The following is a 14,587-nucleotide window of genomic DNA, read 5'->3' as shown; positions in this document are numbered from 1 at the left end:
CTGAGCTGAAATCGAGAGTTAGATGCTGAAAAGACTGAGCCACCCAGGTGCCCCCCTCAGTGGATGCTGATACTCCCAGGGCATGGGGAAGTTATGTAATACTGTTTAGTAAAATCCTCCCACTGCTTCCTGACTCTGTTGTGGTTTGCCTGTTTCTCTTTTTCCCCTAATGCACAGTTCCTAGGAGATGGGAGGGTGTGGCTTGTGCCAGCCATAGCTGGAACCCCAGTGTCCTGGCTCCCCACTAATATTCCTGGCTTCCCAGTTCCCACACAAGGTCTCACACTGGTCTATCCCAGCAGTTACTACTCTGCTGTCTCAGGCCTGGCCACCCTAACTAATGAAGAGCAGATGTCCCCTGTGGGGGGTCTGAGCAGGATCCCTTTCCTTCGGCTTTTCTTAAAAAAAAAAAAAAAAAAAAAAGTGTTTTTGTTTGTTTGTTTTTTAAGGAATTACTAAGATATTTGCTTACCCTGTATTCCTATAATTCCTGCAGCATCTACTGAATTGGTTTCTCATCTTATTTGTGTATCTAATGGTGAATCTAATTTTGGTGGTGAATCTAATTAAATCTGGCAGGTAGTTTTTATAATGTTTTAGAGTAGTAGTTTTATAATCTTATTTGAATGCATATAAAATTTTAGGTTCAAGTTTCATTCCTTTGTTCTGTTAAGAATGTCACTACATTGTCTCCTGACGGCCAGTATTGCTGTTGAGAAAAGTCTGATGTTGGTTTGATTCTTGCTCCTGGTGGATGCTGTGTTCTTTCTCTCTGGAAGTTATTAGAGTGTTTCCTTTGTATCTGATTTTCTTAAATTTTGCAATAAGATCCTTAGAATAGGCTTTTCCTTATTTGTCCCGTTGACATTCAACAAAATTGTTCCTTCAGTACTAAGCCATTTCTTTTAAATTTGGGGAAATTCTCTCCATTGTTTCTTCAGATAGTTCCTCCTTGCCAGCTTAATTTTTTTTCCTTGGGACCTCTGTTATTTGGATGTTGCCTTTCTACTTAGAGCCACCACTGTTTTAAAATTATATTTTGATTTCTTATTCTCTTCCTCTGTTTCATTTTTTCAAAGATTTATTTGAGAGACAGCAAGCAGGCAGGACTGGGGGCAGAGGGAGAAGGAGAGAACATCAAGCAGACCCTGCCTTCAGTGCAGGGCCTGACTCAGGGCTCGATCTCACCACCTTGAGATCATAACCTGAGTGGAAACCAAGAGTCAGGCACTTAACCCACTGAGCTACCTAGGTGCCCCTCTCTTCCTCCTTTTCCTGGGAGAGCCCTGAATCTTATCTGTAATAAGAAATTAGATATACAGTAAATAGTAAATCTAATTTCTTGTGTTCTTTATTTCATGATTATGCCCTTACCTACTATTTCTTTACCCTTGTTTTTTATGATGAAAAATGATTCATCTTACTAATATCTTTTGTTATTTCTTTTACTGTATTGATCATGTTTCTGTTACTTCAGTCTGTTTTAATCAGTCTGTATATAAAAGTATATACCAATACTTCTATTGGTATATATTTTATAGGGTTTCTGGGGGATGGGGTGCAGGGATCCCAGTTGTCCTTCCCAAAAGTCTCCTTAGTTTAAATAGGTAAATTTGTTCCCCTGAGGATATTCACTATTCTGTATGTCAGTACTTGATGGAAAAAGATTTAAGGCCAGATCTTAGTCTCTGATAGGCCCATGGGGCTAAAGAACTGAGAATATGACAGTTACCACTCATGTTTGTCATCTCCCCACCAAAAAACTGGCCTTGCCATGTGCGACTGCATGAATCATATACTGCATGACCCCGGGAGTGACTATTCATTTAGATGATGGAAATGGCACCTCCCACCATTATCTAATATGGCAGCTCTGCAAGTCTTCACCTTCAAACCCCCAGCGAGAAACAGATTTGGCAAGAGGCAGTTACCCTTGATTTGAATCCACCAGTTGTGGGGCTTTGGAGGAGGTAGATGGAGGAAGGAATGCCTAAGACTGTTGTCCACTCCCATTCCAGAAGGGCTCTGGCAGATTCCCTGAATTTACCTCTAGTGGATTCCCCAGCTAGTGCGCTGGAGTGGTTGACACCAGATTTCTTCAATGAAGGGACACGTGATGATTGCTCTAAGGCATCAGTGGCTGAGGGCAAGAATGGAGCTTGAACTGTTTCATTTTCCTTGAACTGCTGACTTTCTCTGCCAGTTGCCTTCAACCCCAGGCTACTCTCCTTCTGGTGTTCCTGGAGATTTTCATTTTGTAAAAGTTCCTAGACTCTGTGTTTCTTCAGAGTTGATTTGCTAAAGGGAGCCAACTACTGCTAATTTTCCATATTTTACTTTCTCACCGTCGGGCTCTTCTCTTCCTTTTTTTTAATATTAAAAACTGCCAGTTATTCACCAACAGAAATGGGTTTATTCGAGGATGAAAGAGAATTACAATCTGGGCTGGACAAGCTGTGGCAAAACCATAGGAGAGTCTGGAGAACAAAAGGAGGTAGGCTTTTTGTGAAGAAAGGGGGTAAATCAGAAAGGCTGCTATAAATGAAAAATCTGTTGAAATCAACAGGGAGTTGCAGCTATGGTGGCTTCTCATTGGCTGAGCTGTTGCGAAGGGGAAAAGGAAAGTGTTTCTTTCTCCAGCTGGCAGAATAAAGTAGTATTCATTTGCAAGATCCAGTCCCTCTTCATGTTTGCTCTGCAGGTGTTAGAACTTGGTAGAGTTTGAGGGTGCTCCCCCTGTGGAAACCTCCCAACTTCATTTTCGTGGGGTTTCCCATGATTAATTTTCACACTTTTTAAAACAACAACTTTTATTTTTAAGCTTTTATTTTCTTATTACAAGAATAGTGCATGTTTATTTCAGATAAGCAAAAAGAATATCACTACTGCCCCCATTACAATTGTCAATATTTTGGTTTGGTGACCTGCCTGTCATTTTGCTTTGCATCTGGTTCCTAACTACTGTTTTCAACCTGGACTTTAATATAGCATGTATATTTCCCAATATCCCTAACACCATTTTAAGAGTCATTTTTTGGTTACCTAATATTTCATCATCCAGACAAAGCATAACTTAGCCAGTTTTCTGTCTTCAGATACAGAGCTTATCTCCAGAAAAGTTACATAATCATACTCTTAAATCATGATCATGTTCATTTCCACACACCCCTACCTAAACTGGGTGTTAACTTTGTGAGCTGCTGTTGTCTTTTTCTCAGTCCAGCTTGTCTTGGGCACTTTACTTCTGGTTTCTGCGCTCATGCACAGCTAAACTGATTGTTCACCAAGATTCGTGCATTCAGGTAGTTTGAAACAAATTTTAACTCTGGATAAGTGAATATAAAAATCACCTATAACCCTCCTGACCAAAGATAACTACTGTGGACATTTTTACACAGTATCTTTTTCTATATTTAAATATAAGCCTTGGGGTGCCTGGGTGGCTTAGTGGGTTAAGCCTCTGCCTTCTGCTCAGGTCATGATCTCAGGGCCCTGGGATTGAGTCCGGCATCAGGGTCTCTGCTCAGCAGGCAGTCTGCTTCTGCCTCTCTCTCTGTCTGCCTCTCTGCCTACTTGTGATCTCTGTCAAATAAATAAATAAAATGTTAAAAAAAAGATTAAAAAATATATATATATATAAGCCTTGGGTTTTGTTTTTTTGGGGGGGTTGTTTTGTTTTGTTTTTGGGGGGTCCCATTTCATTGTTTTGTATGTAATTATGGGAGAATCCCTTTGCTCAATTCCAGGTCACTCATTTGCTCTTCATAGCTGTCCATTCTGTTTTCCCATCTAGCTTTTTCCTTTTTTTTTTTTTTCCTTTTAAAGATTTATTTGAGAGAGAGTGAGTGCACTAGCAGGAGAGGGAGAGAGAGAATCTCAAGCAGATGGCCTAATGAGCATGGAGGTCAACTTGGGGCTCCATCCAGGACCCTGAGATCATGACCTGAGCCAAAATCAAAGGTCAGATGCTCAACTGACTGAGCCACCCAGGCACCCTAGTTTTGTTTTGTTTTGTTTCTTTCTATAACTATACTTTTATTTTCCAGAGTTCTGATTAGTTCTTGTTCTTGTTTTCAGGATGTAATATTTATCTTCCTGAGGATATTAACTCTGATTTTTTGACCTGTAATTCACATATAACATTGTTAACTTCAGGTGTACAGCACAATGATTCAATATTTGTATATACTGGAAAATGAACATGATAAATCTGGGTAACATCTCTCACTAATTATAATTATTTTATAATTATAATTATAATTACTTTCCTTGTTATTTATGATTCCTTGTTATTTCCTTGTTATTTAAGATCTACTGTCTTAGCAGCTTTCCGATGTTGAATATAGTATTAACTATAGTCACCGTGCCGTACATTACATCCCCGTGACTTGTTTTAAAACTGATGCGTGTCCCTTTTGACCCCCTTCACCCATTTTGCTCACCTCCTATCCCTCACCTCTGGCAACCTGTTCTCTTTATCTGCGAATTCAGGGTTTTTTTGGTTTTAGATTCCACATACAAGTGAGCTTACATGGTATTTGTTTTCCTCTGTTTAACTTATTCCATTTAGCGTTTGCCTTCAAGGTCCATCCATGTCGTTACAGATGGCAACACTTCCTTTTTTATGGTGAAATAACATCCCATTGCATATTTGTACGTGCGCGTGCGCGCGCGCGCGTGTGTGTGTGTGTGTGTGTGTGTACCACATTATTTTTTATCCATTCGTCATCAGTGGACATTTAGGTTGTTTCCATGTCTTGGTTTTTGTAAATAATGCAGTGAACAATGGGAGTGCAAATATCTTTTTGAGTGAGTGTTTTTGTTGTGGGATTTTTTTTTTTCCAGATAAACATATCCAGAAATGGAATTGTTGGATCATATGATAGTTCTAATTTTAAGTTTTTGAGGAAACTCTGTACTGTTTTCCATAGTAACTGTATCAATTTACATTTCCACCAACATTGTACAAGCATTCTTTTTTCACCGCATCCTTCCCAACACATTATTTCTTGTCTTTTTGATCATAGCCATTTTAAGAGGTGTGAGGTGATATCTCACTGTGGTTTTGATTTGCATTTCCTGGATGATGAGTAATGTTGAACAGCTTTTCATATATCTGTTGGACCATCTTATATATATATTGGAAAAGTGTCTGTTTAGATCCTCTGCCCATTTTAAATTGTCTGTTGGGTTTTTACTATCAAGTTGTGTGAGTTCTTTGTGTATTTTGGGTATTAACCCTTTATCAGATATATGATTTACAAATATCTTCTCTCATTCAGTAAGTTGCCTTTTTATTTTGTTGATGGTTTCCTTTGTAAACAGAAGCATTTTAGTTTGATGTTTTCCCACTTGTTTATTTTTGCCTTTATTGCCTTTGCTTTTGGTGTCTACTCCAAAAATCATCATCAACACTGATGTGAAGGAGCTTATCACCCCTGCTTTCCTCTAGGAGTTTTATGGTTTAGATCAAGTTTTTAATCCGTGTTAATTTTTGCACATGGTATAAGGTAGTGGTACACAATGTGTTGAAAAGACTCTCCTTTCCCCATTGCATATTCTTGGTTCCTTTGTCATACTTAATTGGCTACGTATGCATGGGTTTACTTATGGGCTCTGTGTTCAGTTCCATCAATCTATGTGTCTGTTATTATCCAATACCATACTGTTTTGATTACTATCGCTTTGTCATTTAGTTTGAAATCAGGGGACATGATGCCTCAACTTTGTTCTTTTTTTCTCAAGATGGCTTTGTCTATGTAGACCCTTTTGTGGTTCTATAAATATTTTGGGATTGTTCTATTCTTGTGGAAAAAATGCCAGAATTTTGATGGAAGTTGCTTTGAATCTAGATCACTTTGGATAGAATGAATATTTTAATAATATTAATTCTTCCAGTTCATGAGCACAAAATATCTTTCCATTTATTTGTGTCTTCTTCAACTTCTTTCATTAATGTCTTAGAGTTTTCAGTGTAGTGGTCTTTCACCTCCTTGGTTAAATTAATTTCTAGGTATTTTGTTCTTTTGGACACAATTATAAATGGGATTGTTTTCTTTATTTCACTTTCTGATAATTTGTCATTACTATTTAGAAATGTAACAAAATCTTGTATATTGACTTTTATATTCTATAACTATACTAAATTCACTTATTCTGATGGGTTTTTGGTGGCTTCTTTAGGGCTTTCTCTATGTAATATGTCATCTGCAAATAGTGACCGCTTTACTTTTTCTCTTCCAGTTTGATACCTTGTATCTCTTTTTTCCCCCTAAGGTCTAGCTAATAAGACCTCCAGTACTATGTTGAGTAAAAGTGGCAGGAACAAATATCCTTGTCTTGTTCCTAATCTAGCTTTTCACCATTGACTAAGATGTTAGTTGTAGGCTTGTCATATAGGGCTTCTATTATGTTGAGGAATGTTCCTTCTATACCCACTTTTTTTTTTTTCTTTTTAAGAGTTTTTGTCTTGGGGCACCTGCGTGGCTCAGTGGGTTAAGCCTCTGCCTTTGGCTTAGGTCATGATCTCAGAGTCCTGGGATCAAGTCCCACATCGGGCTCTGCTCGGCGGGGAGCCTGCTTCCCCTCTCTCTCTGCCTACTTGTGATCTCTCTCTCTCCCTGTCAAATAAATAAATAAAAATCTTAAATTTAAAAAAAAGTTTTTGTCATGAAAGTTTGTCAGATTTTGTCAGATGTTTTTTCTGCATCTAATCTGATAGTCATCTGATTTTTATCCTTTTTTTTTTTTTTTAATGTAGCATATATCACAGTGATTTTGTGAATGTTTGAACCCTTCTCAAATCCCTGGGGTAAATTCCATTTGATCTGATGTATAATCCTTTTAATATGTTGTTGAATAGGGTTTGCTAATACTTTGTTGAGGACTTTGCATCTATGTTCATCTAACTCTGATTTTTTTTTTTTTTTTTAATTCAAGTAGCCAACTGATAGTACATCATGCATTTCAGGTGTAGTGTTCAGTAAATTGGGGTGATGGACACTATGATTTTTAATAAAAGAATCCTCTTCTGTTATCTCTGTCACTTTTCCTTCCTCTGTCATTCTTCTGTTTGTGGAATTTATCTTTCTTTTGCAACATTTTTTTTAAATGTGTGCTGACTCTTGGCTCTGTACTCATCTCAGTGCCCAGGGCTTTTGTTGGCCTGGCTGTCAGTGTTGTTTGTATTCATGCTGGTTTCCCCTACCTCCCTCAACTAGCTTAAGTCCTCTAGCCTTGGGGTAAAAGCTGCAGCCTTCCTCCTTCAGGCAGGGATGGAGGGAAACCAACTTACCCAACTCAGGCAAATACAGTTCCCCACACTGGTAATATCCTCAACAGGCGCAGGGTCCTTCCTACACCCTGTGTAGGTGACTGCTAAATTTGGGGTATGCTAGTTCCCCTCCTACTCTGTACAGAACCTTCTGTATGTGCTTTGGGCTATGGTTTCCTCAATCCACGTGAGCCCATCTGCTTTCTATCTTTCAGGATTCCTCCACTTATCTGGGCCATTGAAGGCATGCTTCCTTGCCTTCTGAGGCTGTTGTGGACTCTTTTTTCATCCTTCTGTTAACTCTAGGGACATGGGGTGGAATGGAGGAGGCAGTTTAGCAAATAATCCAAACACTTCTTTGCTTCTCTTGTGCAGAGTATGAGCAGCTGTGAGTTGGTTAACTGGGAGCATAGTCTTAGAGTCAAGTACAGGGGGATTGGAATCTCAGCCATTCTTACTAACTGTGCGACTTCAAGCAATTTTCTTAATCTCTCCAAGTCTCCCTTGCCTTATCTAGTGAATGGGGATGACCCTTGTTGTGAGGCTTCAGTGCGCTGAGGCACACAAAGCCTCAGCAGGGCCTCTACCAGAGCGAGCACTCAGTGTTTAATCTTTTTGGTTATTTTTATCAGACTCTTTTCTGTTTTTCTGGAGTATTTTTGTTTTGTTTTGTTTTGTTTTTTATTAAGCGAAGCCCAGTTACTAGAAGAGTCCAGACAACCCCTTTTCCATCCATCTCATTTAGACTTGGAGTTTCTTCTTCCAGCCCTTCCCCAGGCTTCTCCAGGAGTACCCAGACTGACTCCCCACTCCCGCTCTGTCTACAGCAAGGCTCCACCAGCTAGAAGGGCTGAGGACCATCGGCATCACCACCAATGGCATCAACCTAGCCCGGCTGCTCCCTCAGCTGCAGAAAGCCGGTCTCAGTGCCATCAACATCAGTCTGGATACTCTGGTGCCAGCCAAATTTGAGTTCATCGTTCGCAGGAAGGGTGAGCAGATGTGGCTTGCATTTGAGGGCAGCCCTCCAGGGGCCCACCTGGCGGAGGAGCCATGGCAGGGGGCCTGGCTGCTCCCTTTTTGGTGTCTGAGCTATAGATGAACCGGGGCACTTATTCCTCACCCTTCAGCTTTACCAACTGTCTTGTGGGATTCGATGCTAAGACCGGTGGTGACCAGTCTCCTCCTGCTCTGCCCCCAATGTTCCCAGGACTAAGAGTGTTGCTAGAGTGCAGGCCTTTTCATTTTAAAACCAAGGTGGTCGCTGGCAGGTGGGACAAGTCGGTTACCCCATAATAAGCTCTGAGGAAATGTGGGGCAGCCCAGGGTGAAAGCAGCTGCCTGGAGGTGCCAGGGTCAAGGCCAGCACTGCTGTGGCCTTCCCTTACCAAGCTTCATCAGGGAGGGTACAGGCGTTGGCGGGGGGAGGTAGAGCAGCCCTAAGCCCCATGTCTCATTAGATCAGCACCCAATATCTCCTGAGCCATGGACTTTAATTTGAGATAGGAAGTATCTAGGGTTGGATGCCCTTTGATTTGGCGAGGGTGGTCTCTTACTGAGACTTCTCTGCAGGGTCAGAGACTCAGCAATCCTTCCTCTTCTCTGGAAACAGCTTCTAGCTCCCAGCCCAAGTTTCTTTTTCCCCTGCTCCATGTGGTGACTCCCTGTTTACACTAACTGTGCGCTGAGGATGGGCTCATGGAGTCCTTGCCCTCTGGAAAGAGCTGCTCCGGTGCTGGAGTAGGGACAGAGACACACAGGACATTGCTGTGCCTTACACGCCAAAATATATGATGCTACTAGATTACCTTTGTTTGCCTTGTGGTGTTGATTAAAGTGCTACAGAGGAGGAGAGAGAACTCAGCAAAGGAGACCTGGAGGGCTCCATGGAGGAGGCACTTACTCTGGGCCTTGAGTAATGAGGAATGGGGAGAGGAGTTAGATGAAGGGAGCTTACTTTGAAGGAGAATGTCAGTTGGGAACCTGCAAGGGCTCTGAGGCAGGCAAGTGGAAAGTGTATTTGTGGGTTTCACCCCCTCAACCTGACCTCCATGTCTCCCCTGCCTCCTCATTTCCTAGAACAAGGATTGGAGACAGTAGATCCTGATGTCAGATCTGCCTTCCCATTTATACTCCCATGTCCACCACCTCCTTTTGGAGGGAGAATGCTTCACAAAGCCAAAAACTTCTAGATGATCATAATAGCATTTTCTACGAAAGCTGCACTTTCCTCCCTTTTGCCTCCCTGGCCAGGCCACCTAAAAATGCTGCAGGGAAACTGTGGAGACCATCATCCGTCCTCCCTCCCCCAGGGGGATGGCCCAGCTGTGAACCACACACCATCCCCAGGCTGTGTGGTGTGGCATAAGGGCTGGTGTGTAGGAGGCAGGCACTTAAATGTGTGGACGCACGAGTGAGTGGAGAGTGAGCCAGACAGTGAGAAGGAGCTTAGGTGGGATCGCAGGTACTGGGGGTCAACCACAGAGATGGGAGACCCACTTGCATACTAATCGCTCACCGGCACTGGTACAGCCCTTGCACAGAGTCAGTGATGGGGAGAGCAGGCAGAGTGCATGAATGGACAGACTTGTAAAGCACTGACAAGGGAGTCTAGAAACCTGCATTCTCGGGCATGCAGCGAGAGGTCTCCAGCAGGGCACTGCCTCTCCTTAGGGCCTCGGTTTCCCCATCTGGACAATGAGGGGGTCACCTAGATCAGGGTTGGCACACTACGGTCCACCAGCCAAATCCAGCCCCCTTCCTTTTTTTGTTTTAATTTTATAGCCTAGGAGCCAAGAATGAATTTGGCAGATAATATTTATAATCCACTTAATGACAGGGAACATTAACTATGAACTCCCAGTTAAGCAAAATATTATCCTGGCAAAAAGAATTCCATTCCTCCATTATATGTGTAGAGCTATGTTATAAAAAATGGTACTCAATTACTAGACTCTGAAATTAGCTAATATAGTCTTTACAGAATATACCTAATAATTTCCTCAATTTCACCTCTTGGCCCATAAAGCCTGGAATATTTACTATCTAGCCCCTGGATGTGGTGGTCTCTGAGGCGCCTTACTGCTCTGCTGCTTCCCTCTGGTTGTAAGGGAGGCGGGGGAGAAGGATAAAGTTTCCAGACCCTTCTCTTCTTCCTTGCAGGCTTCCATAAGGTCATGGAAGGCATCCACAAGGCCATCGAGCTAGGTTACAGCCCTGTGAAGGTGAGTGCATACTGTTGCTTTTGACTTCTGACTTCTGCCCCTCTGCCCTGGCTAGGCCTTCCAGTGCCACCATCTGGGTCCATGGCAGCCCCCTGCCCTGGCCAGTGCAGCCATCCCCCCACCACTCTCTTGCCCCCTGCTGGTATCCAGCAGGCCCCTACAAGGGAGGGGAGAAAACCAGTGACCCCCTTGGAATCCCCAACTTCAGAACTGGGGGAGAGAGACAAGGAATGGGGCCCTCCAGTGGAGAGCCTAGGCAAGCACCAGACCCCCTAAGGTCATTCCTGAAGATCGCAGGGGGAGCCCCCCCTTGTTTTCCCCTTGTCCCTGGCCAGGTGAACTGTGTGGTGATGCGAGGCCTGAACGAGGACGAGCTCCTGGACTTCGTGGCCTTGACGGAGGGCCTCCCTCTGGACGTGCGCTTCATAGAGTACATGCCCTTCGATGGTCAGTGACCTGGGGTAGGAGGGAAGAGGAGATGGGGCCTGGTGGCAGAGCTGGTCCGGCGCCATGCTGAGAGTGTAGTGCAGGGATGCTGAGGACTTTGGGAGGAGTTGAGTGGGGTGGAACAGGTCTGCTGACTGGGCCTGTGGATGCTGCTGATCCTAGGTCTGGCTATGTGCATAGTGGTGGGGGTGGGGGCGGGAGGAGTTGGGCAGGTGCCAGGGCTTGGGCTATGATAGGGCATCAGAGGCATCTCCAACTTGAGCACTGGTATGGTTTGACCCACCCGGGTTAGGCCGGGCTTCCCACCCTTCCATCCAAGAGGCGGAACTGATTCCTGGGCCCTGTGGGAGGATGGACCTGAAGACCCCAGGTCACTGCAACTCTGTGGCTCAGTCGCTTCCAACCCCAACACAGGTAACAGGTGGAACTTCAAGAAGATGGTGAGCTACAAGGAGATGCTGGACACCCTCCGGCAGCAGTGGCCAGAGCTGGAGAAGCTGCCTGAGGAGGAATCCAGCACAGCCAAGGTTGGGGGCTGGGGAATCCAACACAGCCAAGGTCGGAGGCTGGGGCCAAGTTGGGAGAAGGGGCGTGGGAGAGTGGACGCTGAGGTCAGAATGCAGCGAGGCAGGGCAGTGCCATGTAGCAGGAGGCATGACCGTGCCTTCACAGCTGCCTCCCTCCTCATGGACAGAGCAGCTGGCTGGGCATGGGGCATAGGATGGCCATAAGTACCCTGTCCTAGGCCACACTTCAGTGAACAGTGGGCAGGTGCTCTGGCCCTGTGGCCCACAGGCCTCCGAATCCATAACTGGTTTCTTGTCAGGCAGGTCAGGTGCAGGCAGAGAGCTCCTAGGTCATGCCTCGTGCCAGTGTTCTGTTGGCTGGGGGCCAGGGGTGCTCCCTTCCATTGGGTTCCTCCGGAGAGAGCTGTGGAGGGGGGGCTCTGGTGCCCTCAGTGGCCCATCGGGTGCCAGCTCCTCCACTGCCCTTCCTTCCCTGCTCACCCCAGGCCTTTAAAATCCCTGGCTTCCGAGGCCAGGTCAGCTTCATCACGTCCATGTCTGAACATTTCTGCGGAACCTGTAACCGACTGCGAATCACGGCTGATGGGAACCTCAAGGTAAGTGTCCCTCTCCCCATAAGGGCCCCCTTGTCCCTTCTGTGTTATGAATCTCCCTTCGCACTTGTGCCCCTGGTGGGAGGGGAGACCAGCAGGTAGCAGAACACATAGCATGGCTGGTGAAATAGCGCCCATTTTCAGGAGCACATGGGGACAGAAGGGGAAAGTGAACCCATGGCCTGCCTTCCTGGGGCCCCTGAGGTACCTTCCGGTTGATCGAGAGCCACTTGCCTGGACTCGATGTTAGCATGCTGGGCAGGGGAGAGGTGAAGGGTCTGCGTGCACTGGGCCCCAGCCATCACCTCAGTGGGCCCCTCTCCAGGCCAGGGGCTCAGCTCTGAAACCAGCATCCATTACTCATACCTGCTCAGCACACGCTGTGCCTTCAGCACTGTGCGGAATATCTGAGAGCTGTAGACACAGCATTCCCTTCAGAGGTAAAGTCTCCCCGGTAGGACCTCCTAGTAAGGACGTGATTCTGCGTCCGACGAGTGGCCAGACAAGCTGCAAGGGTGGTGGACCTGGAGAGAGTGAGTCGTGGACACTGGTGACCTTGAAGGGTGGAGAAGTGAGGGTGATGGTTGTCTCGAGTTCATACTGACATGCGAGGGCCGACGAATGCCAGATATGGGGAGACCGCGTGCTGGAGGGCCTGAGCGCCCAAGGGAAAGGTACGGTGTGTGTTCTGTGGGTGGTCGGGGGCTGTGCGGTTTCTGGACAAGGGAGGACGTGACTCCCGTTCATGTTTGAGGGAGACAACCCACTGGTTGGATTTGGAAACAGGAAGACTAGTCAGAGGGCCACTTAACAGTGTTCCCCATAGGGGAGAATGTGAGGCAAGGACAGGAAGAAGGAAGGAGCTTGGTAAGGCCCACGGAGGGCCCCAAGAAGGCATCTGGGGGTGGGGGCGGTGGGCTTTGGGAGCTGGTCAGCACTGGGGAGGAGGGGGTTGGAGGGCAGATTCATTGAGTAGGACGTCCGGGGACCATCCAGTGCTTGTTCAAGAGCCGGGGGATTTCCCTGGGTCTCTCTAAAGAGAGGCTCTCTATAGCGCAGGGTGAATGGGGACTTAGAGGGGATCCCGGGGCACCTGGGGGAGGGGGAGGGGAGGAAGCAGGGTCCCCCGGGGCCCACTGAGAACTAGAGCCAGGTGGGCAGCCACCTGGTTGGCGCTACAGCTGTTGGGGAGAGCAGTCGCCTCCTGACACAGCAGAGCCCGGGAGAAGCGGGGCAGAAATGCCTGTTCTTTCTTTCCTCTCACTCTCCAGTCTCCCACCAGCCAACTGAGGCAGGAGCCAGGTGGGGAGGCTCTCAGGAGGTGGAGCCCCTGGGGCAGAGGGTGGCCCCTGGGACCTGGTGGGGAGTAAAGGAGGGGACTAGCAGCTGGGGGAAGTAGGTATGCCTTCTTAGATTAGATTTAGATTCTGCTCGTAGCTTCTCCAGTGCTCTCTGCCCTCAGGTTTCTCAGGTTTCCCTCCGTCCTCTGTCCACAGTGCCTTCTACAAGCACCTAGGAGGTGCTTTAAAATATTTTGTGGGAGAAGTATGGGATCTCGCTTGCTGGGACTGTCTCATCCAGCCCTGAGCCCCCACAGCATCTAGCCTCTCCTGGAAGCCGGGGAGCATCAGTTTGAATGGCCTCCGGTTGTCCCCTCCAGCAGGCCCGTGCTGTCCAGCCATCAGCTCGGGTCACAAGCTGGAGTGGGTTCAGAGGCAGGCGGGTAATGTCCGGGCGCATAGGGACCATGAGGGGCCAGGGGTAAAGTGGGATGTTCATGCCACGTCTGGGGGCACTGCGGGGACTCAGCTGACTGGGGTCTGTTCTCAAGGCCATAAAGAGGCAACTCTGTGGAATGTCTCAGAAGGTATGGACCAGGATTTTTATGTGCTGTTTCTGTTGGCAGCTCTTTAATTTTTTGTGGTATGTTCTGTAAGCTGAAGGTAACATGACTGCAAATCAGATACAGACTTTGGGATGTCTGAGTTTGCTTCCTGCCCTTTGGCTTCTGTGACTTCACCATCCAGCACCTTCTATCCCTCCCTGCCGGAAGTCCTGCCTTGAGTATGACCCAGCCATAGGAGGCCTGGGTGCTGGCACTCAGGCCACAGGGGACTCTAGGCAGGGGGAGCCAAGGTTCCAGGCCAAGGGAGGCATGTCTGCCTCACCCCCACGGTGACTGCCCACAGGTCTGCCTCTTTGGGAACTCAGAGGTGTCTCTCCGGGACCACCTGCGGGCAGGGGCCTCCGAGGAGGAGCTGCGGAGGGTCATCGGGGCCGCTGTGGGCAGGAAGAAGCGGCAGCACGCAGGTAAGGGGTGGGCACAGGGAAGGCTGGGCGGGCTGCTGAGTGGGCCGCAGGGGCTGAGGGGACAGAGCAAAGCTTGACAGGAAGCCAGCAGGACTCCGTGCCAGTCCTGGTGCTCAGTCCCTCCTGTGGCACTTGTAGACCAGGGGTGTGGTGATGGTTCTCCTCCCTCGGGGGCATGGGTACAGCAGAGCCCGTGCAGGACAGGGCGCCTGA

At 46.9% G+C, this 14,587-nt stretch overlaps 1 protein-coding gene across 5 annotated transcripts in view; it reads left to right on the top strand.

Annotated features, from left to right (window-relative positions):
* The window catches only part of MOCS1 (molybdenum cofactor synthesis 1), a 38,171-nt gene that overhangs the window by 19,229 nt on the left and 4,355 nt on the right, over positions 1 to 14,587 (top strand). For all 5 annotated transcript variants that reach the window (XM_059177864.1, XM_059177863.1, XM_059177866.1 and 2 more), the window contains 6 exons: positions 8,101 to 8,265; positions 10,436 to 10,497; positions 10,833 to 10,944; positions 11,359 to 11,471; positions 11,957 to 12,067; positions 14,254 to 14,374. In XM_059177864.1, coding sequence (XP_059033847.1) covers positions 8,101 to 8,265; positions 10,436 to 10,497; positions 10,833 to 10,944; positions 11,359 to 11,471; positions 11,957 to 12,067; positions 14,254 to 14,374 — 684 coding nt within the window. The remainder of the gene's footprint in view (positions 1 to 8,100; positions 8,266 to 10,435; positions 10,498 to 10,832; positions 10,945 to 11,358; positions 11,472 to 11,956; positions 12,068 to 14,253; positions 14,375 to 14,587) is intronic.

The sequence above is a fragment of the Mustela lutreola genome, chromosome 6 (genome assembly GCF_030435805.1).
Source record: "Mustela lutreola isolate mMusLut2 chromosome 6, mMusLut2.pri, whole genome shotgun sequence".
In the NCBI taxonomy this organism is placed as follows: Eukaryota; Metazoa; Chordata; class Mammalia; order Carnivora; family Mustelidae; genus Mustela; species Mustela lutreola.
The sequence above is the reverse complement of the archived record's forward strand: the minus strand, read 5'-3'. Positions and strand labels throughout refer to the sequence as shown.